Below are 23,748 nucleotides of genomic sequence, written 5' to 3'. Positions count from 1 at the left end.
TAACAAATGCGATATAAAATAATATCCCCAACTATGACTAAAAGAGCAGACTGGATTAATGTAAACAGAACTATTATTTTATGTTAGAGTACAAGTTAGAGGAAGAGGCAGTTTAATATATATATATATATATATATATATATATATATATATATATAGTATATATAAAACTGTACTAAATATGGACAGTTTTAAGATAAAACTACATTTAAAGTCATCCATAAAAGATAATATGCAGATCACCTTTCTATACTCATTATCCAGCAGAGTTCAAAATATAAACACATTTGAAAGATTTTAACTTTAGCGAGTTGATTTGCAGCAGTACATTTCTGCGATAGAAGTTACATCAGACCCCTAACCTGTACTTTGAGTTAAATTGGCCCTTATCCTTGACTCTGCTCTCAGTCCAACCTGTAGTGCTCCTGTCAGTCCATCTCCTCTCTCTCTGCAGAGGGAGGAGCAGCACTACACAGTGTCAGACACAAGCACATATCATACGCTTCTCCAACCTGCCATCAGCCCGCTAACCCTCTAAAACTGTCTCCCCGCTCACAAATAATGCCTACGCCGACAAATGGAGAGGCCTATTACACTACTCGCATCATGTTTCATCTTTTCACGCCCGGGCAATGAAATGGTACGCCTTATACAACTTACTAACACAAGCACGGCCATAAAAAAACACACATAAAAGTGATACAAGACCGCGGCGAGACGGATGTTGCAAATTCTTTATATGATTATCAAATAAACAGATCTTTGCGGCTTTAGGAAAAGGCAGTGAGAAGAACCACAAGCACAACCCGTTTAACTGTGCAGTCAATAATATAGTGAATCAGACTAGTGCTTGTAAAACTCTCTGCACCACGTCAGGACACTTCAGGAAATTACTGCTAAATAGATCAGGCACATATTACTTAACCCGATTAAAACCACAGTGAACGAAAACAAAGAAGTTCATTATGGGCCCTTTTAGCAGTGACGTGTTTAGAACAGCAGCGCACACAGCCAGGCACCGATATAAACATCGATCCCATTCATTTTAAAGAGGCAGCAAAATAAAAACATGCTTTTTTAGTTGTTGTAGACAGGACAGATAATGGGTGTCGCTTATATTGCATGTTCATTACATTAGATGATAGAGCTACAAGATTAATCGCAATCAAATAGAAATCGCAATTTGAATGGACGAACTAAGCAAATAGCAAAGGCTGCAATTTTTGAATTACAAACTGCAAAATGTCTCATCTTATTCTGCATAAAAAGCACATTCTGCACATTTAAAACACATTTATATTGGTCAATTCTCCTGGAAACGTTGTGAACTCTAAACAGAATCCTACTATGAAAAGATAACATAACATAATAACATTAGTATTTACAGGTATGATTATTTTGGAGATGTTACTCGTGTGTGGTTGAATCATTGTCAACAGCCTTGGTTTTTCATTTTTGTAGCAGCACAAGGTAAAACTTTAATCATTTTTTACTCTTAAATCGATTGGTCACATTGTTGATCTCAAGAACTTACACAAGACAGTTTAGTCTGTGCTATTTAACACAAGAACTGATCGATTTCTTCCTTCAAAGTCTGAAATCAACTCCAAGCCACAGCCACATGCTTTTATTGGCAGGGGATAATCACACAATTGCAGGAAAAAAACATAGTCTCAATAGGACAAAACAGCTCTTTATATCAACCACAAGTCAAAAGTCAAAACCAGAAATAAAACTAGTTCTAAATCAGGAATACATTTGGAATCAGTAGAGCAAAACCAACACGGAATCAAAACAAAACCAAGACTATTCTTGACAAGAAGCTCTAAATGTCTGTGTGTTGCCCATATCACAGTCTAAACTTGACTTAAACCCTGCTTTCTCAGAGGTCTTCAGTGAGATGTGTCGTGGGACATAGCAGCAGTTTCACCAGCGGCTCGAGCAGTCGGCGACCGTGCGGGGGCTCAAGTCTGCGTCCGCCCGGGCTTATTTGATGTTAACCGCGGGTAATGTTCATGTTACAGTGATGAATTACGAGGCGCAGGTCACGGGAGCACTTTTCTGGCAGTTTCTAATGGCAGAGGCGTGCTTCTTGGAGCCGAGCGAGTCCCGGGCCGCGGCGTCACTTTCCGCATTCGGAGCTGCCTGTCGAAAAGGCTGCCCTTGAAACAAAGCCTGGAGGGTCACGGGGTCAAAGCACAGCATCGGAATGGAATGTTCCTTCCTGGTTCAAGGTCCAGCCTCTAGAGCCAGAGAGGCCCAGAGATCACAAGAGACCACCGCCACATGCTCCACAGCTCTGCATAGCCCTGCCCCTGTGCGTTTAACCCCGCTCCAGTTTACTTACCGCAACGCTCAATCGCTACAGGGTCATCTGCACTGGGGCGGCAAGATAATAACAATTGATTTCAAATTGCCATTGTAACGGTCACAATTTGCAAATAAATATGGTTGTTTATGTTAAGGTAATATATCAGGTCCACTGCAAATAATCAGTCAAATAAGGCTGCAACTAACAAGACTAACAAGTATTGTATGTCAAAAGATTATTTCTATCGTACATTGAAACATTTGGAAAACATTAAAAGTTAAAAAATATTTGGACTTAGGCTTTTAGATGAGAATATGTACACATAAAGTCTTGAGGGAAATCAGAGGATATTTTTTGACATTTCAACTTAATAATGCCGCTGTTTTTGTTATCAAAAACTGTCTTTTTAGAGTTTGCAGGACAATAACACGTCATCAAAATATAACTAAGATTCTTTTTTCAACTTGTCAATTAATCGTCGCAGCTCTAACCCTCAATCTGTGTAACAAACAACTAACCTTGTAGTTCAAACCTCTGCAAACATACTCTGAAATGCATGTTCTTGTATTGTTTAGCATTCCATATGTCAGACTGTTCTCAAAAATAAATGCAAAAAATGTTTAGATTGAATAATCATAGCAATAAAAATGAGCAGAAAATTATTAACCCTTCTGAGATGCATGTCGTTCTTATATTAGTTCTAATCAATATGTCAACAATCTCGCTGAATGCAATTTATGCAATTTAATTACGATTAGATATTTTTCTAAATTGTTCAGCCGTATTCTGAGCATTCTGTTGAAGCCTGCCACACTGTGAGAGGATTCGCAGTTGTAGCCAGGAGCACATGTTGGCACAGAGTAGTGACAAATGTGTTACTAGATTCTCAGTCATTATGTGCATCCTGGCATCGAGTCAACAGCCTCTTCTGCAGGGTCAATTCTACTCTTTCAAAGGGATTTTTCTTCATTAAGTGTTTTTAAATATGCTGAGTGCTCATGTTTCAAGAAGGTTATTAAAGCGTTTATCACTGCATGTTCTGCCATAATGCTGGGCAGAAAATACACCTTTCTCAAACAACTGAAGTCCCATGTTTGTATTTTTAAATCTGTTACAAAGTGGTGATGTTCGGAATCTCAGTATGATTATGTTATTATGTTATATAAGTGACAACCACACGACCACACGACTTGGAGTCAAGTTCAACAACAGATCTTTCGGAGAATTTCATTTGATGGATTGAAGTGCATCTGACAGATTAGACATAGTGTACCTGAAGATTTTACAGAAATATGATTGATTAAACTGTCAGAAAAATGTGTCAGTTTGGTGTAAAATAACTCTGTATTTTTCAATTTATGGATGGCACGGATTAGAATTCAGCTCTAATTTTTGTATTTTCCACTTTTATTTTTCAGTTTCTTCACTAACTGCAACTTAAATGCCGTAAAACTATGATAAATATTTAACATCCCACTAAACACAGTAATAATACAAAAACATGAGAACCCACCATGCATACTTTATCTTCTTTTGGTTCTTATTAGTCAAGTTCTATGTGGGATTTTCATTCTCATGTTATCTTGCGAAGAATGAAAATCCCACATAGAACTTGACTAATAAGAACCAATTTTTTTTTTCATTCTCATGTTATCTTGCCCTCTCCTTGAACCGACACCTTAACGTGGTGGAGGGGTTTGAGTGCCCGAATGATCCCGGGAGCTATGTTGTCGGGGGCTTCATGCCCCTGGTAGGGTCTCCCAAGGCAAACAGGTCCTAGGTGACGGGTCAGACAAAGATCGGTTCAGAAGCCTCTTATGACGACGACACGAACAAGGCAGTTTACGTCGCCCGGATCGGCGTCACCGGGGCCCCATCCTGGAGCCAGGCCTGGGATGGGTGCTCGATGGCGAGCGCCTGGTGGCCGGGTCTTACCCCACGGGGCCCGGCCGGGCACAGCCCGAAAGAGCGACGTGGGGCCGCCCTCCCGTGGGCCCACCACCCGCAGGAGGATCCATAAGGGGCCGGTGCAGAGAGATCTGGGCGACAGTCGACGGCAGGGGCCTCGGCGACCAGATCTCCAGACACAGAGACTAACTCTGGGGACATGGAATGTCACCTCGCTGGGGGGGAAAGAGCCTGAGCTTGTGCGGGAGGTTGAGCGATACCGACTAGATATAGTCGGCCTCACCTCCACGCACAGTTTGGGCTCTGGAACCCATCTCCTCGAGAGGGGCTGGACGCTCCACTTCTCTGGTGTTGCCCGCGGGGAGAGGCGGCGGGCTGGTGTGGGCTTGCTGATAGCCCCTCAGCTCAGCCGCCACGTGTTGGAGTTTACCCCGGTGAACGAGAGGGTCGCGTCCCTCCGCCTTCGGGTGGGGGACAGGTCTCTCACTGTTGTGGCGGCCTACGGGCCGAACAGCAGTGCAGAGTACCCGGCCTTCTTGGAGTCCTTGGGAGGGGTACTGGACAGTGCACCGACCGGGGACTCCGTTGTTCTACTGGGGGACTTCAATGCCCACGTGGGCAATGACAGTGACACCTGGAGAGGGGTGATCGGGAAGAACGGCTTCCCCGATCTGAACCCGAGCGGTGTTCAGTTATTGGACTTCTGTGCTAGCCACGGATTGTCCATAACGAACACCATGTTCAAGCACAAGGGTGTCCATCAGTGCACATGGCACCAGGACACCCTAGGCCGGAGGTCAATGATCGACTTTGTTGTCGTGTCATCAGACCTCCGGCCGCGTGTTTTGGACACTCGGGTGAAGAGAGGGGCAGAGTTGTCAACCGATCACCACCTGGTGGTGAGTTGGATCCGCTGGCGGAGGAGGAAGCCGGACAGACTTGGCAGACCCAAGCGTATTGTGAGGGTCTGTTGGGAACGTCTAGTGGAGCCCTCTGTCAGTAGGGTATTCAACTCGCACCTCCGGGAGAGCTTCTCCCATGTCCCGGGGGTGGTTGGGGACATTGAGTCCGAGTGGACCATGTTCTCCGCCTCCATTGTTGATGCGGCTGCTCGGAGTTGTGGTCGCAAGGTCGCCTGTCGTGGCGGCAACCCCCGAACCCGGTGGTGGACACCGGAAGTAAGGGATGCCGTCAGACTGAAGAAGGAGGCCTATCAGGCCACTCTGGCTTGTAGGTCTCCGGAGGTCATCGACGGGTATCGGCAGGCCAAGCGAGCCGCGGCTCGTGCTGTCGCAGAGGCAAAAACCCGGGCCTGGGAGGAGTTCGGGGAGGCCATGGAGGAGGACTATCGGTCGGCACCAAAGAAATTCTGGCAAACCGTCCGGCGCCTCAGGAGGGGGAAGCAGTGTCTCACCAACACCGTTTACGGTGCGGGTGGAGGCCTGCTGACCTCAACTGGGGATGTCGTCGGACGGTGGAAGGAATACTTTGAGGATCTCCTTAATCCCTCAGTCACGTCTTCCGAAGAGGAAGTGGAGACCGGGGACTCGGTGGCTGGCTCATCCATCACCCAAGCTGAAGTCACTGAGGTTGTTCGCAAACTCCTCGGTGGCAGGGCTCCGGGGGTGGATGAGATCCGCCCTGAGTACCTAAAGTATCTGGATGTTGTAGGACTGTCTTGGTTGACACGTCTCTGCAACATCGCGTGGCGTTCGGGGACCGTGCCTCTGGACTGGCAGACCGGGGTGGTGGTCCCTCTGTTCAAGAAGGGGGACCGGAGGGTGTGTTCCAACTACAGAGGGATCACACTCCTCAGCCTCCCGGGTAAGGTCTATTCCAAGGTACTGGAGAGGAGAATCCGACCGATAGTCGAACCTCGGATTCAGGAGGAACAGAGTGGTTTTCGTCCCGGCCGTGGAACACTGGACCAGCTCTATACCCTCCATCGGGTGCTCGAGGGTTCATGGGAGTTTGCCCAACCAGTCCACATGTGCTTTGTGGATCTGGAGAAGGCTTTCGACCGTGTCCCTCGGGGTGTCCTTTGGGGGGTGCTCCGGGAGTACGGGGTCCGGGGCCCTTTGCTCAGGGCTGTCCGGTCCCTGTATGACCGGAGCAGGAGCTGTGTTCGCATTGCCGGCAGTAAGTCAGACCTGTTCCCAGTGCATGTTGGACTCCACCAGGGCTGCCCTTTGTCACCGGTTCTGTTCATAATTTTTATGGACAGAATTTCTAGGCGCAGTCAGGGGTCGGAGGGTGTCCGGTTTGGGGACCACAGGATCTCATCTCTGCTGTTTGCAGACGATGTTGTCCTGATGGCTCCATCAAACCCGGACCTGCAACATGCACTGGGATGGTTTGCAGCCGAGTGTGAAGCGGCTGGGATGAGAATCAGCACCTCCAAATCCGAGGCCATGGTTCTCGACCGGAAAAAGGTGGCTTGCCCTCTCCAGGTGGGTGGGGTGTCCTTGCCCCAAGTGGAGGAGTTCAAGTATCTCGGGGTCTTGTTCACGAGTGAGGGAAGGATGGAGCGTGAGATCGACAGGCGGATCGGTGCAGCGGCTGCAGTGATGCAGTCGCTGCATCGGACCGTTGTGGTGAAGAGGGAGCTGAGCCGAAAGGCAAAGCTCTCTATTTACCGGTCGGTCTACGTTCCTACCCTCACCTATGGTCATGAGCTTTGGGTAGTGACCGAAAGAACAAGATCGCGGATACAAGCGGTCGAAATGAGTTTCCTCCGCCGTGTGGCTGGGCGCTCCCTTAGAGATAAGGTGAGGAGCTCGGCCACACGGGGGGAGCTCGGAGTAGAGCCGCTGCTCCTCCACATCGAGAGGAGCCAGCTGAGGTGGCTCGGGCATCTGTTCCGGATGCCTCCTGGGCGCCTCCCTCGGGAGGTGTTTCAGGCATGTCCCACCGGGAAGAGGCCCCGGGGAAGACCCAGGACACGCTGGAGAGACTATGTCTCTCGGCTGGCCTGGGAACGCCTCGGGATCCCCCCGGAGGAGTTAGAGGAAGTGTCTGGGGAGAAGGAAGTCTGGGAGTCCCTGCTCAGACTGCTGCCCCTGCGACCCGGCCCCGGATAAAGCGGCAGAAGATGGATGGATGTTATCTTGCTTTTCCGTTTTGTAGATAAAAGATAACTGTAAATGCATAGAAGGACCTCATTTGAATATCAGTTTTATTTTTAGACATGTCACAGTTAGTAACAGCACTAGTTGCACAGGGCATCGTGACAAGTGCGTCACAGCATCATGTGCATTTTGGCAGAGAGTCAACAAGACTGTCAGTGCTGCCGCCTCTCAAAGGGCACGTCCTCATTCAAAGTTATAAATATATTCATAAACAGTAAGGATCAAAATGAGCACAGCAAAGTTGACTAGTGTTTATAGCTGAATTCCTCGCGCAGAGAAAACCACAGAACGTTGCAGTTCAAGTTCAATACTGCAGCTTTAATGCAGTGTAATCCGAGCACAACACAATGGAACAAGTGGCCGTTTGTCCTGGTTTTGATGGCCGAATTGTTCAACTAGAATTGGAGTAGGATTGGTATCCCCTAACTATGGACACTGCACACAGGTTGTCAGGAGGAAATTGGCCTTCCACGAGATGTTTTATCCAACACCAACAGCAACCTCTTCTAATTGGTTCCAGTGGAAGTTATTTCATCCCCAGAGGTTCTCGTCACGTACACACCGTTAGCCCAATAACCTCAAACGGACGAGTATCTATCTGACAGCTACTGAAAAAAATCAGTCGCAATTTATTTAAACGTGTGTGTATTTTCATTAATTGGTGTTATAGTAGATCTAAAAGGATTTATACTCACTGGAGGACGGAAGTGGGCAGCCCTTGTTAGTCTTACGTTATCGTGCGTGACACTTGACCCAGTATTGAGGTTTCCCCGCTATTTACATTTGAATCATATTTACATAATTAACTGCAGGCAAATTGCTATTCACTAGTCGCACACAGCATAGGGAAGCCTTGAAAATGATCCGATTTGACAGAGATAAATTCCGGTCCTCCGTGAGCGACTCAAAATGTGCTTATTTGGCTCTTGTGCTGTAACTTGCTGCGTGGCGCGTTTGGAAAAGGGCAGTTTGCTGCTCTACCTTATTTCACTGTGAAAGCCAAGGTCACTGCCACTGCCCCGGGGCCAACCGACTGGGGGGAAGGGATGAAGGGGTCCCACCAAGAAAGAGAGCAGGGGGGTGGGGCGCGCACTGAGAAGTGTATAAAACAAGGGGAGGGGTATTCTGCCCTAATGCACACAGAAAGGTCACCGTTTCCCAGATAAGCCTGGCTCTTCCATCGATGAGCCCCTGCGACCTGTGACCCCGGTATTTTTCAGTCAGCACTGACTGAAAACAGGGACCCCCACCCACCCAAACGAGACGCGCCGGTCAGGAAGAACAAACGCTACAGGCCCCAGTCACAAAACAGAGCCACCAGATTGTGTACATCACCACAGCCTCGGCCTGTTCCCAGCCACTCCACCGGCTGCATTTCAACACTAACAATAGGTTGGGAGAAAGAGGGTCCCCGGCGCATAAACACACACACACACAGCAAAGAGCGGCGAGAGGTGGTTGGGGGCCCAACGGACTACTGCTGCCTGCCCATCACTGACTGCTCTTTGTCTCTGACTATTCTGCTTATTGGCCACCAGAGAAAGATTTCCTGATCCCTGCTTAAACAAAATGGAAAACTGGACACCCACACAGAGGCCCAGTGTGTGACTGGGAATAACACAAAACAAAACAACATAATCCCAATTTTCATGTCAGCTCCCATCACGGTGAATATATGATCTGCATATTGTGTAAACATGTTTGTTTGCAATGACATTCAAAAGATATAATGTGATCTGTTTGGAGGTAAACATTAGGGTTAACACTTTAGGTTGGCGGTTAATCTAGTCTGCAAGTATTTTTTAAGACTGAAATTTCTTTTCTAATACTGCTCAAATGCTACTGAACCGGGGATTAAATGCTAGATTAATAATAATTGGTTGGAAATGACAATTTGAATGGTTGTAATTCGCAAATAAAAAAGGTTGCTGTAATTAGGGTAATGTATCATGTCTTCTGCAAACAACAAAATAGTTAAGTTCAACTTTATTATCCCATAAAGGGAAATTGTTCTTGGGCACATAAAATAGCACGTCTAATGTAACAACCATCTAACTTTTACAAACATGTTCTAAAATACACTTGACTGTTGTATTATAGTTTATTGTTCCATATTTCAGTCTGTTCTCAAATGTTAATGATCCTGGACATGTTTACAATAAACAATCACTTCAATAAATCGCAATCGTAATGCTTGTCAGAGAAAATGGCTAGACCTGGATACTTCTATATGTTCTGAAAGGTTTATTGTTCTTGTATTAGTTAATCTATCAATATTTCAGTCATCTCTCGATTGGTTGACACACAGCGCCCTAAAGCATGCAGCAAGAGCACAAACCATACATACCACACAACAGATAATAAAATGCAATCCTTAAATGTAACAGTCAATACAGAAATGCCCATCAGAAACTGCTCCAATCCAGCTGTTGACCATTGGTCTTCTTTCAACATGTTCAGCAGGAGAAGACAGGAAGCGGTGGATTTTTGGTGTGTTTTTATTGGTGGACGGTGCAGACCCTGTAAAGGTTTTTAACTGCGCAATCTGGCCATAAAGGCTGTGTTAAGTTTAGCGAAGCGCGGTGACTGGGCAGCACCGAGCGCTGCAGCCAAGTCACAACATAAGCTCCTGCCATAGGAACACACAACATGAACGCAAACATTCAAATCCTCCATGTTTCCATTGACCCGGAGCTTAACTTATACCCTGCAATACTTTCTAGTCCATGTTGTATGTACACGTTACTAATCCTCTATAAGAAGAAGGGATAATTGCAATAGTAAAACATGCCACAAACTAAATACTTGGCACTTTGGATTTGTGTAAAGCAGCCTGGTTAATAGGAGAGTGAATTGTAAAGCCAGACTCCAGACTGGTCCGCCCCATCCCACCTTTGGTCCTGCCCTCTGCTCCGGTGCCTTTCACCTTTCCCCTCTATTACTGAAGAATTCCTCCCAGGAGCCCTAAAAGGAGGCACTTGGAATTTTTGGCCCCCTTTTCATTTGTTTGTTGGAGAATAGCTCGGGTGGTCCAGTGACATCCGGAGGACCAGCTCACAAGCACAAGCTCAGACTTCATCATTCAGACTTTGCCCCAAATTCACTACAAACTGCCCCTGTGTGTTTTAAGAATACTCAATGTTTTAGTAGCAATGTTTGTGTTTAAGTGCATGAATTATTTAAGGAGAATGATAACGCACTACATAAAAGATGCTGACTCGGGTCATATTGATAGTACGTTCATGGTGAATATATATATATATATATATATATATATACAATATATATATATATATATATATATATATATATATATATATATATATATGTGAATGCCAGATGTTTGTTTTGGGCAAATGCACATGAGTATGTTTCTGCCAGATAACGCAAGCACCATTTGTACTCATGTGCATGTTGGTTTAATGTGAGCGTGAAGTGCATATCTGAGTCACACACACACGTAAAGCTAATGCCACTTGTTATTCCTCACCAAAACTTGGACTTACAGCACAACAAAGCGGATTATAAGCATGTTTGACGTGAAGACTGTTGCCTGGACGAAGAGGGAAAACACAGTCCGTGCAGTTGGATATTTTGAACCCAGCTCTTCCTCCTGCCTCATCTCCTCAGCTCAGTATTGCTGCTTGATTTGCCTCCGTTTTGTCATTTACACCACAGATATTTTTAGTATAATGGTGTTTGTTTCGGTTGGAGTCCGTTCTGGTTGGAGCTGTAGCATCACTTTATCTCATGCTCTCTGCTGATGGCAGTTGCTCATTGGAGCATGGCTCATGGCTCATGTCCTGTCACCACATCGAGGCCTGCAGCACTGCACTTTGCTTTCAACTCAACTTTCTGATAAAGCAATGCAGTTAGAGTTAGCTTAGAGTTATCTTATACCTATCATGAGCGGCAATGCAGCCCACAGCTTGCTAATGTATGGTAATGCTATTATAAATTAATGAAGAGCCAGTTCATCCATCAGTTACTTATATAATGAGGACTACACAGTCTGTCTGAATGGGGCTACATTAAACAATACTTTCTCCAGTGAAAGCCATTGTGACAGTGTAATAAGAGTAATCAGTAATGTAAGACAAAAGGCCCTCTATGAACAGCCCCTCGATGCTTTTCCACGGCTTCAAGGTCAATTACATGTCAGCATCAGGATAAACAGACAGGCACACACCACATATCCACAGGAGACAGGCCATGTGCGGCGTTTGTCAAGGCAAATATGCAGCGCTTTCATTAGGGATTTCTCTGTGTTTATCCAGCTCCTTTTGCACCAGTGCAAAGTGGCAATGAGAAACAAGTTTCCACTCGCTTGAAAATATGAATTAGATTAACGTGTTTTTACCCTTATCCTTCAAAATAAAGCAGAACATGTTTATGCAATCAATTATGCAATAATTAGTTGGACAGATGCACAGTAATGGCACAGCACGAAAAAATAAATACATTATGCATTTTGAAAAGTAAACATCTTATGCTGTTCAACAGATGGAGATGCTGACCACACAATGGGAGAAAAAACATAAATAAGCAATAAGAAATACATGTGACTTTATGTTTACAATAAAGTCATGTTGTAAGAATTTCATGTGAACTTTGAGGGATTAAAATGTCGAAATAAGACGTGATGTTTAAATGTCAGGTTATATTAAGTGGAGGAGGGGAACATGCAAACGGAAGGGCTTGGCTCGCAGACAAAGGGAGCCACAAGGAGATGTGAAGATGTGAGAGCGCAGCCCAGGCATGGGGTGGTCCCAGAGGGGTCACTGAGGGTAAAACACAACTACAACTCAACAAATGCACAGTTTATGGACTGTGGCTGCAACTAATGATGATTTTGCTAATCATTTATTCCTTTTTTTAAATTTTTTTAATGAATCTAATTTTAGGGTGAGAAATGAATCTAATTTTAGGGTGAGAAATGCTCATAAGTATAAGATTTTTACTCAAGATTCTTCAAGCAATTAAGAGTATGGAACGTTTATGCTGTGCTGGCAGTGTCTTTCTTTCCAATCTGGCAGTACAGGATCATGGCTATGACCATGCCAAAGATCAGCAGAATGGCAATAATAATGAGTAATTTTTGGTTTAATGTTTTAAATGTGTCTGGGGAGAAGGAAGTCTGGGAGTCCCTGCTCAGACTGCTGCCCCCGCGACCCGGCCCCGGATAAAGCGGCAGAAGATGGATGGATGGATGGATGTTTTAAATGTTAAATGTTCATATTTCTTGTTCTAAGTAATTCTTGCTGTCAGAAATTGATTTATACAAAGAAAAAAAGATGAGTTGCTAGAAAGACGATAAAAATATGAAGGAGAAACATTGGGATGCAATAGTGCTACTTCTTGAGTGTGTATATTTTTAATATCTAAGATAAGTCAAACCATTTTGCATTTGCTAATTAGGGAAATGTGTCTTCTGCATTTGACCCATCCTTCCATGGTGCAGTCCAGAGCAGAGGGCAAACAATGTACTATCACCTCACCTCACTCTTCTGATCTTGAGCTGGGCTTGGTCAGGACTGTATTTTATTACCTTCAATCTTATTAAATTGTAACATGCATTAAATGGTTTCCCTGTTTTTTTTTGCCTCCAAGTGTTCCCATGCTGCTAGGGATGTAACAAAAACAAAAATGTTGTGATATCATATCCCCAAAAGTCTCACAATAATATCATAGCCTATCACAATATATCAAATGAAATTACTGAAATGTATTGTTTTATTGCAGCAACAGCTAGAAAACAGTTGGACCGACAAAGACAAAGGTGATAAAGGGAGTGCATTACCAGAAAGACTTCCCAGCGCAAAAATGAGAATGATTGCACACTAAAGAGCGCATCCTATAATGGAACCGTTATATGAAAAATTCCTTTACTAGATGAAATAAGCTTTTTTGACTCTCATTTTATGCAACAAATGGCTGTCATTTCCATTAGGACTCATGAGAGGAGTTAAATTCACACAGGAGAGAGGCATGTGTTTATGGTCAGACATTTTTACTGGCATCCTCCATCTTCCTCCTGTTCTATCCCTTACAGCCCCCTGGGTCCCTCTATTTCATTAAAGTCTCATTCAGAACCTCGCCATTATAACACTGTAAAATTTGCCGTGACAACATGAAGACCAAACAAGGAGGCAATCATCATTTATCAGCCTCCATACTGATACAGAGGAAACGGCTGGACTAAGGCGTGCACAATAAGCCCCGGGAACAGCACAAGCCCCCGGCACAGTGCAGTTGTTTCATTAACTTTACCTTTTTGAGTCTCACTTTATCTCATGTTTGCAAATCTTTTATTTTTACTCGTTAAGGGGTCTCTGGGGTCAATTTCTGTCTTCCTTTTATAAACAGGAGAAAAATAGATTATTTATTAACAAAGCATCACCTCTTTCCAATTAATTGCAGACAAAAAAGACAAAAGCAAGTCATTTCAATTGATCCTAAAAAGCTATTTTGTAACAGGGGGCCTTTGTGGAGCGTTGCTTAGAGACGCCGGTGTAGTGCGCTGAGGGGGGAGGGGAGAGCGAGAGGGAGCCCTAGCAGGGTCCACAGTAGCCTTGTCATTCACCCACGTGATGAAAAGCTTCCTGAACCTAAGCTAATAAGGAGATTGGAGGGAAAGTGAGCCTGGGCAAGAGAAGAAAAAGCCAAAGAGTTAATAATTAGAAGGGAAAAAGAAAAAAGAAAATTCTTGGACAGGCCACTAATTTTGCGGGTCAACGGGGAGTCGGTCACAACATTAGCGCCCAGCAGTGAGCTCACACTAATGCTAAGCTAAAATAAAAAGTGAAATGGGTCTAATGGAGGATAAAATAAAGGCTTTGTCATCACCACACTGCACAGTTGAAATGAGGAGTGGTGCATGAACAAACACTGACAAGATTATTTCCAGACCTTTTTTTAGGAAACCATTGTTGTTTTGGGCTATACTGTATCTATCAAAGACAAAACTTGATTCAGAATAATTTATGTTTTGAACCCAGTGGTGCACCCCAGAAGATAAAACAAGCCTCAAATTGGCTTTTTAAAGGCTAATATAAGACTTTAACTGGTTGCATGAGCAATTGCTGCTACGGCTACAGGGTCAGCCAAAGAATAAAGCAAAGCACCAAAGTAGCCTAATAGATAGTCATATTTATCAATGGACTTCAATGTGTTTTACTAAACAGTTCTCAAATCAAAGCAGACTTAGCATCAATCTTTAATGGCAGTGGGCAACCCCAGTAATGTCATCCCCAAGCAATTGGGGCTAATACAGAGACATTTCAGTCACAAGTTCAGGTTTCCCTTTCAAGGGTCTGTGGAGGATTGTTCCATAGTGAGAGCTCCTCTGCCTAGACTCCATTAAGAGAAACACTGCATCAATATAACAAGGGCTCGTTGCTCCTCCAAAACTACTGCCCGGCTCGCTTCCAAAGGCCAAAGGCCAGGGGTCAAACTGTGATCTTCAGTAATCTGTCAGGCCTTTGCTAATCAATACAAGGAGCTCAGAGGATCTATAGGAGCAGCCAAACATAATCATTACAACACGGATGAGTTGAACTTGGCCAGTGAGTCAAATAAGAGACACAAGATTCAGTTCTGACACATTTAAAAATGGACATAGCTTCCAATAAATCAATGCTGACCTACACGCAGTAGAATAACTAGTACAGACACACATATAGTGTTCACATAATGTACAGTATATGCAGAAAGCATCTGTGGGCCATAATGGAGTCCTATATTGATTCAGCATGAACACAAATGTGTTAAAGTAGTGGATAGAGCTGACTTTTGAGAAAGTCCCTTCAGGGGGTCCTAAAAGGTTGCATGTGTTTGACAGTAGCAGCCACTGAACAGAAGTGACTTCTCCCCTCGGTCAGTGAGGTGCCGTGCTAACCTCTCCTCCCACTGGGTGGAAAAGCGGTATAGGCTACAACAGCACAGCAGTGTGCTGACTACCACAGCTCAGGAATCAACAGGCTTCACTGAACCAATGTCTATCACTGGGTAAGAAAATATATAAAACTGGGGCTCTACAAAGTCTTAAGTCAGCACTGCACGCAACAGCCTGATATCAATAAAGCAGGGCTGCGGCGCACAGCATGTCCACAGAGGGCAATGAGTCCATGATGACTTTAATTTAGAGAGCGCTGAGAAAGCCTCTGCTTGTGTGTCATGACAAAAGAGACACTAAAGCTCAGAGTGGACCGAGGAGGAGCAACAGACAGATTGTCTCCTACAACAGAAACCAGCGTAATGAGCCCTGGCAACAATGCTGAAGAGTTCAAGCTGAAATAGAATGGCAAATTAGAGACTTGATGGTCAAGCTACAGAATATTTTTCTTGATGCCTTTGAAAATGGCTCCTGGGTTACTAAGAGTTTAATACCCTCATGCATAACAGCTCTGAGCTCAGCATGAGTGCTTGTTAATGTTCAGCTCAAAGGCCAGAGTAACTCTGTAGTGGAGCATCACAAGTTCATTACAACAAAGTAACATTTCCCTGTGAATACATCTGTCAAACACCTCACCAAATTACACAATGTCAATGACCAGGTGACAAGATGAATATGAGACAAGGGCTGCCTCTCATTCATAAAGTGCTCATTTGAAATGCTCTGTTTGTATGGTTAAATTTTAGTTGTTACTTACTCGCTGCCTGTACCCGGGCCTTGCGGCTCACTACGAGCCCAAAGGAGTTCTGGGCCATGCATTCGTAGTCCCCTTCGTCGGACGTCCCATCAGATTTGGTCTTGAGGAAGTGGGTGATGAGCAGAGAGCCATTGATGAAGGTGTTGTGGTGCTGGTCCTGAGATAGCAGCTGGCCGTTGTGCCTCCACTGTGTGGTGATGGGGGGGATGCCCACCACCTGACAGTGGAGCATCAGGGGCTGCTCCTGCACCGCGATGATATCACTGGGCTCCAGCGTGAAGGACAGCTCTGCTTCACATATCACGCCTGCAACACACAAACAAATCAGCCTTTGTACATATCATTTCATTAAATGTTATCAAATAGATTCATTTATTTTTCAGATATTATGCAGTCATATTTTTTTTTTGTTACTTGTTTTTTAAATAAAATGTGTAGAATTGAAAAAAACATATATATATTTGGTAGCCATATATTTGATCACCCATGTATTTATAAAGCAAAGCATGACAAACGCACATTTTGTTGCTTACCCCTGACAAAACTGGTTTCATGTCATATCACAGTGAGCTGGACCTTATGGTTAATGAATTAAAAGGCCTGACAGAGCTACCTCCAGGCTACAGTCACCAGGGAATACATGGTCTATGGATCTGTGCACCATGAGTATTCTGAATATACCTATATAAACTGCACACATGCAGGGCCTCGTCCAACAGTGGCAGATTTGTACCTTTCTAATAGTCTAATTTTCTTATTTATGGTTTCAGGGGAGTCCAAGACAATAAATAGTGAATGTAAACACGTTGACCTAGCTTGGTACTATAAAAGAGGGGCTTAGCGAGTTGTGTGCATATCATGTTACAACTGCTGATGGACTAAGCACTACCAGTCGCTGCCCCGGGCCCAGGAATCTGGTAGGACGGGGGGGGGGGGTCAAAACAGAGGACCTCCCTCTCCATCCCTCAAATTCCTTCCCCAGAAAGACTTCCCCGCTGTTGACAGACTCCCCTGGATCACAAACGGTCCCTAATGCAAAGAAACATTTCCACTCCTCTCATTTTGATCTGTATCCCTTTATTTGCCTCACCATTTTTCTCTTCTTCTTCACTTAGCGAGCAGAGTAGCCAGGGGACAGGACAAAAAAAATCAGTGCTACCACTTAAAAGCAAGAGGTATTTAACCCTTAAGTCACCAGCTTTGCACAAAGAATCCGACAAATTAATGTAAAAACTATCGTCTTTTTACAGTTGTCAGACCTCACACTTGGGCAAATACTTTGGCAAATAATTTCCTGATTTCTGAACTAAGTCGCATTTTTCCCCTTCCAAATGTTACAAGATAAGTCCCTGTAATTGTTAAGTAACACTAACCCTTCAGAAAAAAAGAAGAAGACAAAGAAAAATGAATAAATAAATAACTTTTGGGTCCATTCTCATTTTCACAAGGGAGCTGCAGGGGGAGCTCTATCATAACGGTTACTAAGTTCGCTTTTATGAATGGTCATTTATCAGTTTATCAGTGAACATTGTCATTAATGGATATAGTCAACTACATGCTGTGTAATGGATGGAGCAACAAATTAATATACTTTTTATGTTTGGACCAGGCTTGGGAAAATGAGAATGGTAATGACAGGAGGCCATTTTGAGTAGAACCTATGACAAATTAATTATGCAAATTGCTGACTGATGGGGGGCAGATGGTTTGCAATGGCCACACTGAAACTGTGCCAGAAAAGAGGGTGTTCCACAAACAAAAAAGGAAACAGGATGTTTTGAGTAAAAAATGTACACTCAATATTGACATCTCAAAGGTATATAATTTAAAAAGATAATGATCAATGCTATCAAGTTCAATCTGACATGTTTAGAGTGCCACTATTAAACTGGTATCAAAGCATCTCTGATTCATTTGGTTCCTGCACTAGCCACGCTCTTTTGTTCACTACTGCTGCTATTCCACATTTTACGTAACAGGCAGGCTCTTAAATGGGTCACGGTCATTATTTTGTCATTAAAACATTTTCTTGTTGAAAAGATGGAGCAAACAATAAAAAAACACAGCTGGAAATTACACATCTTTTTAAATGAGCGCGCGAGAGATTAAAGTGACAGTTTCATATGAAGGAGACTGAAGAGTGAAAAGAAGAGGTTAATCACAGTACTAGCTCAAATGTATTACTGCTACTTGTGAACGCAATTTCCAAAACATATTATTCACTGCAATTATTTAGATAACATAATTTCCTCTACAAGCAACTAAATATTTGGTCTTATTATGTAACCTGCAAACTAGGGCTGAATGTTTTGGCAAAACATGTAATTTTGCGATTAGATTTGTTTCTAGTTGGATTCTTTTCACTGTGAACATTTTAAACATGTCCAGGAGCATTCATATTCATATATGTGTGTGTTAAGGTCTGAACTATAGTTAGTAGCTTTTATACAGAATACGACTGTTTGCAAAGGATTTAAATCATCTTAAATAATATTATTATTATTATTATTATGATCAAATAATAATAATTCAGAAGCTCCTTATGACGAGTGCTACAACAAGGCCAGTTAAGTCGCCCGGAATGGCGTTACCTAGGCGCTAACTAGCCAACCTTCTTGGAGACCATGGGAGGGGTACTGGACAGTGCACTGACCGGGGACTTCAACGCCCACGTGGGCAATAACAGTGACACCTTGACTTCTCTCCAAGCCACGGATTGTCCATAACGAACACCATGTTCAAGCACAAGGGTGTCCATCAGTGCACATGGCACCAGGACACCCTAGGCCGGAGATCAATGATCGACTTTGTTGTTGTGTCATCAGACCTCCGGCCGCGTGTCTTGGACACTCGGGTGAAGAGAGGGGCAGAGTTGTCAACCGATCACCACCTGGAGGAGGAGGAAGCCGGATAGACTTGGCAGACCCAAGCGTCTTGTGGAGCCCTCCGTCAGCAGGGTCTTCAACTCGCACCGCCGGGAGAGCTTCTCCTAGATCCCAGGGGAGGCTGGGGACATTGAGTCTGAGTGGACCATGTTCTTGAATCTCCATTGTCAAAGTGGCTGCTCGAAGCTGTGGTGTGAGGGGTCGGAGGCTGTCCGGTTTGGGGACCACAGGATCTCATCTCTGCTGTTTGCAGACGATGTTGTCCTGATGGCTCCATCAAACTTCGAACTGCAACATGCACTGGGACGGTTTGCAGCCGAGTGTGAAGCAGCTGGGATGAGAATCAGCACCTCCAAATCCGAGGCCATGGTTCTCAACCGGAAAAAGGTGGCTCTCCAGGTGGGGGAGAAGTGGAGGAGTTGAAGTTTATCGGGGTCTTGTTCACGAGTGAGGGAAGGATGGAGCTTGAGATTGACAGACGGATCGATGCAGCATCTGCAGTGATGAGGTCGATGCATTGGACTGTTGTGGTGAAGAAGGAGCTGAGTCGAAAGACAAAGAGAGGGGCTCGGAGTAGAGCCGTTGCTCCTCCACATTGAGAGGAGCCACCTGAGGTGGCTAAGGCATCTCTTCTGGATGTTGGAAGAAGTATCTGGGGAGAGGGAAGTCTGGGAGTTCCTGCTTAGACAGCTGCCCCTGCGACCTAGCCCCGGATAATAGTCTTTGCGATTCCTAATTGCAGCCATTCAAATTTAGATTCAATTGCAATTAATCTTGCAAACCCTGTAGTTTATACCTCTACAAACATCTTCTTAAATGCACGAATTCTTGTATTAGATAAGCTGTAAATTAACGTCTTGTGTTTAAAAGGAACAGAATCCTCTCCTTAAACATACCGTAAATTGCAATTCTAATCGTAATCACGATCAGATATTTTTCCATCATGGTTCAGCCACACTGCCTTATGTTTTATTATGGATTATCATGGTTGTGGAATAGGCCTGTCCAGAGAATAACATGGAATAAGTGTAGTTCATGCCTTGGTTTACTAAGGAGAAGTGTTTTGAGGTTTATGCTGTTTACTGCTGCTGTGCTGTTGTAAAGCAGCTCTCAGAACAGAAGCTCCTGAGAGACAGACACATGTGGTTAGCCAGGGGCATCTGACAAGTGCAAGAATAAGAGCAAGAACAGAGTGACGGACACAATGTGATAATCCAAGGAACAGGTGGTCCCAATACTGATACCGAATACCAAATACCAAGTAGTGATCAGGCTGAAACACTTATCAGAGCTACTGTATATTAGTCAACCAATAAACTACTTTACTGATGATCCAGGGGGAAAAGATGGAAGTAAACTGGTTTACTCTTCGCGTCAAGCAATACCAAAATACCAATCGATATTAAAACTAAAAACAAAACTAATGGCCAGAAGAAAGAAAAAAAATATATAAATTCAACCTTTCCTGAAAATTACATGATATTCATTTATAATCAGCAATTATCAAGTATTTTCCTTAGTGTCGAGTACGACATTTAGTATTGTGAAAACTAGGAATGTCAAGACTATTCGGTTAATCGCTAATAGTGATTATTTAGATCACAAGTAAAAAAATATATAATTGTGACCTTTTTGGTAGCAAAATGAATTTAATTTATAGTTGAAAAATACATCTAAATGTAAACTGTTTTTTATCTGGCTGTTTTTGTCACATTACTTTATTATGAAGCTGGTCACAATCTTGAAAAATAGTAAAGTATTAACCAGGATTTCACAATCTCATTAATAACCGTGAATATTCTTTTAAAGCGTGGTGTTTTTTCTCACAATAATCATAACAGTAGTATTGGACATCTGAGGTTAGAGACACATTTTGAGGTAGAAGTGGAAATTCCAAGTGTTTTTTCTATATTTTTGTTTATATTTACATCCATTTGCCAAGTACTCTTTTTACTGTTGCTTTTTACTATGGGTTTGTTTGCCTTTTAGCAAGGAGTGACCAAGGAGAAAATGCAGTTTGGAACTCATTTCTGGACTATAAAACTCAAATCCAAATCTGACAATCTGTCTCTTTACAACACTTGTATTCTTCTTTGTTTCACATCCACACATAGAACAAGCTCCATCTGATATATTCAGCTACACATTACTGTGTTTTAATATCTCCAGCACGAAGCCTGAAATGTGCAAAACTCCTCTATGAAAGATATCACGATGACAATGGTTCTTATCATTTATTCATAAAGTTTGTGATTAAACATGAAATAAAGACGTGATTTATACTTTTCTTCCAAGGACAAAAATACAGTGTGTGGCAATAGAGTCAGAGCAGGAAGACTCATCATTTGAATACACTGCATCCGAAATCCTTTCAAAGAGCTGCAGATGGAAGTCTGAGCCTGATCTATGACTATCAAATGAAAACCTACTGCTCCACACAACATGAGTAATGACTATTTAGGGGGGCAAAGGCGAGGCAGGGATTACCAAGTATCCCTCAAAAAAGTGTCTTCAGCGCATATGCACGGATAAAGTTGCAAATTTCCTCGTCACATGAAATGCTCATGGATCACTGTCACCAATATCAATGAGCTTTTGAGTGGAGCTGCAATCCTCTTTTTATCAACCTGAGATGTCAACTTAAAAAGCAATCTTTGGTCAATCGAGAAAAAGGCGTCTGTTTGATGAATGATCTGCCAGGTAACTATACTTAGAAACATTAAGAGTACGTGATTTGGATTTGAAATTGGTTTGGAAAGAGTTGTCAATCACAAAAGGTTTCCTGACAAACGATTACAAACTCTACTTTTACACACGATCAAGCATAACATTACGACTCCTGTCTTTTATTTGTTGTCGTATAGAACAAACAGACAATACTTTTGTGTCCCATCTTGCAATTTTGAATTTGTTTTGAATAAGTAGTTAATTTAGTCTTTTTGAATAAGTTTAGCTGAAATGCCAACTTCAAACATTCCAGTAACAAATATGTACAAAATAGAGAATAAAGTGACTGATAGTGAAGTTTCAAAGCGCAAACCTTTGAAGTACATGCAAAGCCGTCTTTTTAATGAGGTCTGTAGATGATAATATCCATTTGCAGATGCTTAGACACTAAAGCCCGGTCATTGGAAGCGTACAGTCGCCTCTGATGAGCGCTTTTCTCACATATTCCTCACTGATCTTGTGCACTTTCACGAGTTTGAACTCTTGAGTGTGAGAGATCTTAATGCTGATAGTCCCGCTCTTATTCTCACTAACTCCAACTTGAATGTCATAAAAGTGGTTTTATCCTCACTGAATCTAATCTCTCAGGAAGATGAACACTTAAAAGGGATTCGTTTCATAAAAAGGGGCTCGTCACAAAGCGCCCCGAAACATGTTATGGGCCACTGTGTACGATCCTTTATGAGGCCGGTGGGGGCTTTTGTCAGTCTCTGCGGGCTATACGCTTTTGCAAATACTCTATACTCTCTGCCTTTCAATTCAAGGGGCCACAAACAGACAGAGAAAATATCCTGTGCTTGGAATAAAAGATGAAAAATAGTGCCGGACAAAAGGGCCAGTGTTGACATTTCATCTGCACAGATATACGCCCCAGCAGGCAATATGAAAGTACTTAGATTAACAAGAAGTGTCATTTCTAACAGCTGTGCACTGGTGACAGAATTCCCATAGCCTAATGTACAGAAAAAAACACTGAACCAGCCTCAATATTGCACATGAACGCAAACCCCACTAAACTAGAATTGGTTTTAGAGTAATACTTGCGGCTATACAGTTTTTAGATTGATTTTGGTTCAAATGTATCAATATCGATCTATGCCCATAAACTGGTGACACTCAGATTTATAAAAGTTCTAAGTTTTAAGTCAATGAAACTCGCCTCAGAAATGGTACTATGATGCAGGATTTAAAAACAACTGTTCTCTTTCGGCCAATCAAACATCTTACAACAAAGTACTTCATTATCAGCCATTCAAAGAGGATGCATTTTGTCAACAAACGTGCCCATGTTGCAAATGAATCCGGCACCAATTCAGCACCGTTTTAAACCCGTTATAAACCCGTTATAAACACTATCCAACTGTTTGTCCACATCGCACGTGCAACCCCCCCCCCCCAAAAAAAAAATACAAATAGTACTGTACTAAATACCCACGTGTATTTCAGTTACGCCCCTTTACAAACCTTAGCTCTCCTTCAACCGATTCAAACACAAACCGAAACACGTTCCCCTCAGTGTCCCCGGTGCCCCACACACTTCAAACGCGCCGCTCAGACTATAGCGGAGGGGCCAGGTTCAGGGTTACAGTGGTCAGCAACACCCCCCCCCCCCAAAAAAAAAGCCCCATGCAAGAGACCCCCAGACCCCCGCTCCATGCACTGTCTATCCTCTATCCATTAACGTGCCACTTACCTATCAACGCGTGCAGGAGCATTCCCCCAAAGCATAACACAAGGCGGCGTTGCCTTGTGGATGCCATTTACGCAAAACACCTCTCCAACAGAATTATCCAGGCAAAACAACGTGAGGTTTCCAAAATAAACAACAACAAAAAAGCGCCGTTTTGCGCACGTAAAAATGAGTGGGGAGCGCACGTATCCCGAGCTTTGAATATCACATGTCCGAGCTACCACGCTGCAGTTTGGAGGTTCATTAGGGTCGAACAGGCTTTCGCCATTTTAGCCATCTATCAGGAATTTGCCAGCATCCCGCTCTGCCTCGGTCTCCTTCTCACTCTGCTGGTTCCCAAAGCCAGCCTCCACATCCGTCCGCGCCTCCCTCTCTCCCTCTCTCTCTCTTTCACCCTCTCCCTGCCTCTCCTCTATCTCTTTCTCACCCTCAATACGCGCACGGAACA

The 23,748-nt window shown here is 43.6% G+C and overlaps 1 protein-coding gene across 1 annotated transcript in view; it reads right to left on the bottom strand.

Moving 5' to 3' along the window:
* Positions 1 to 23,433, bottom strand: part of igdcc3 (immunoglobulin superfamily, DCC subclass, member 3) — a 70,381-nt gene extending 46,948 nt beyond the window's left edge. The window contains exons 1-2 of the mRNA XM_072464501.1: positions 23,304 to 23,433; positions 15,999 to 16,304 (exon numbers count right to left, since the gene is read on the bottom strand). Of these exons, the coding sequence (XP_072320602.1) occupies positions 15,999 to 16,304; positions 23,304 to 23,370 (373 nt within the window). The 5' untranslated portion in view covers positions 23,371 to 23,433. The remainder of the gene's footprint in view (positions 1 to 15,998; positions 16,305 to 23,303) is intronic.
* Between the last annotated feature and the right edge of the window lie 315 nt (positions 23,434 to 23,748).

This window comes from Eucyclogobius newberryi, unplaced genomic scaffold (assembly GCF_026437365.1).
Source record: "Eucyclogobius newberryi isolate DKJ021-1_F unplaced genomic scaffold, fEucNew1.0.hap1 SCAF_5, whole genome shotgun sequence".
Classification (NCBI taxonomy): Eukaryota; Metazoa; Chordata; class Actinopteri; order Gobiiformes; family Gobiidae; genus Eucyclogobius; species Eucyclogobius newberryi.
Note: the sequence above shows the minus strand (reverse complement) of the source record. Positions and strands in the feature narration are given on the sequence as shown.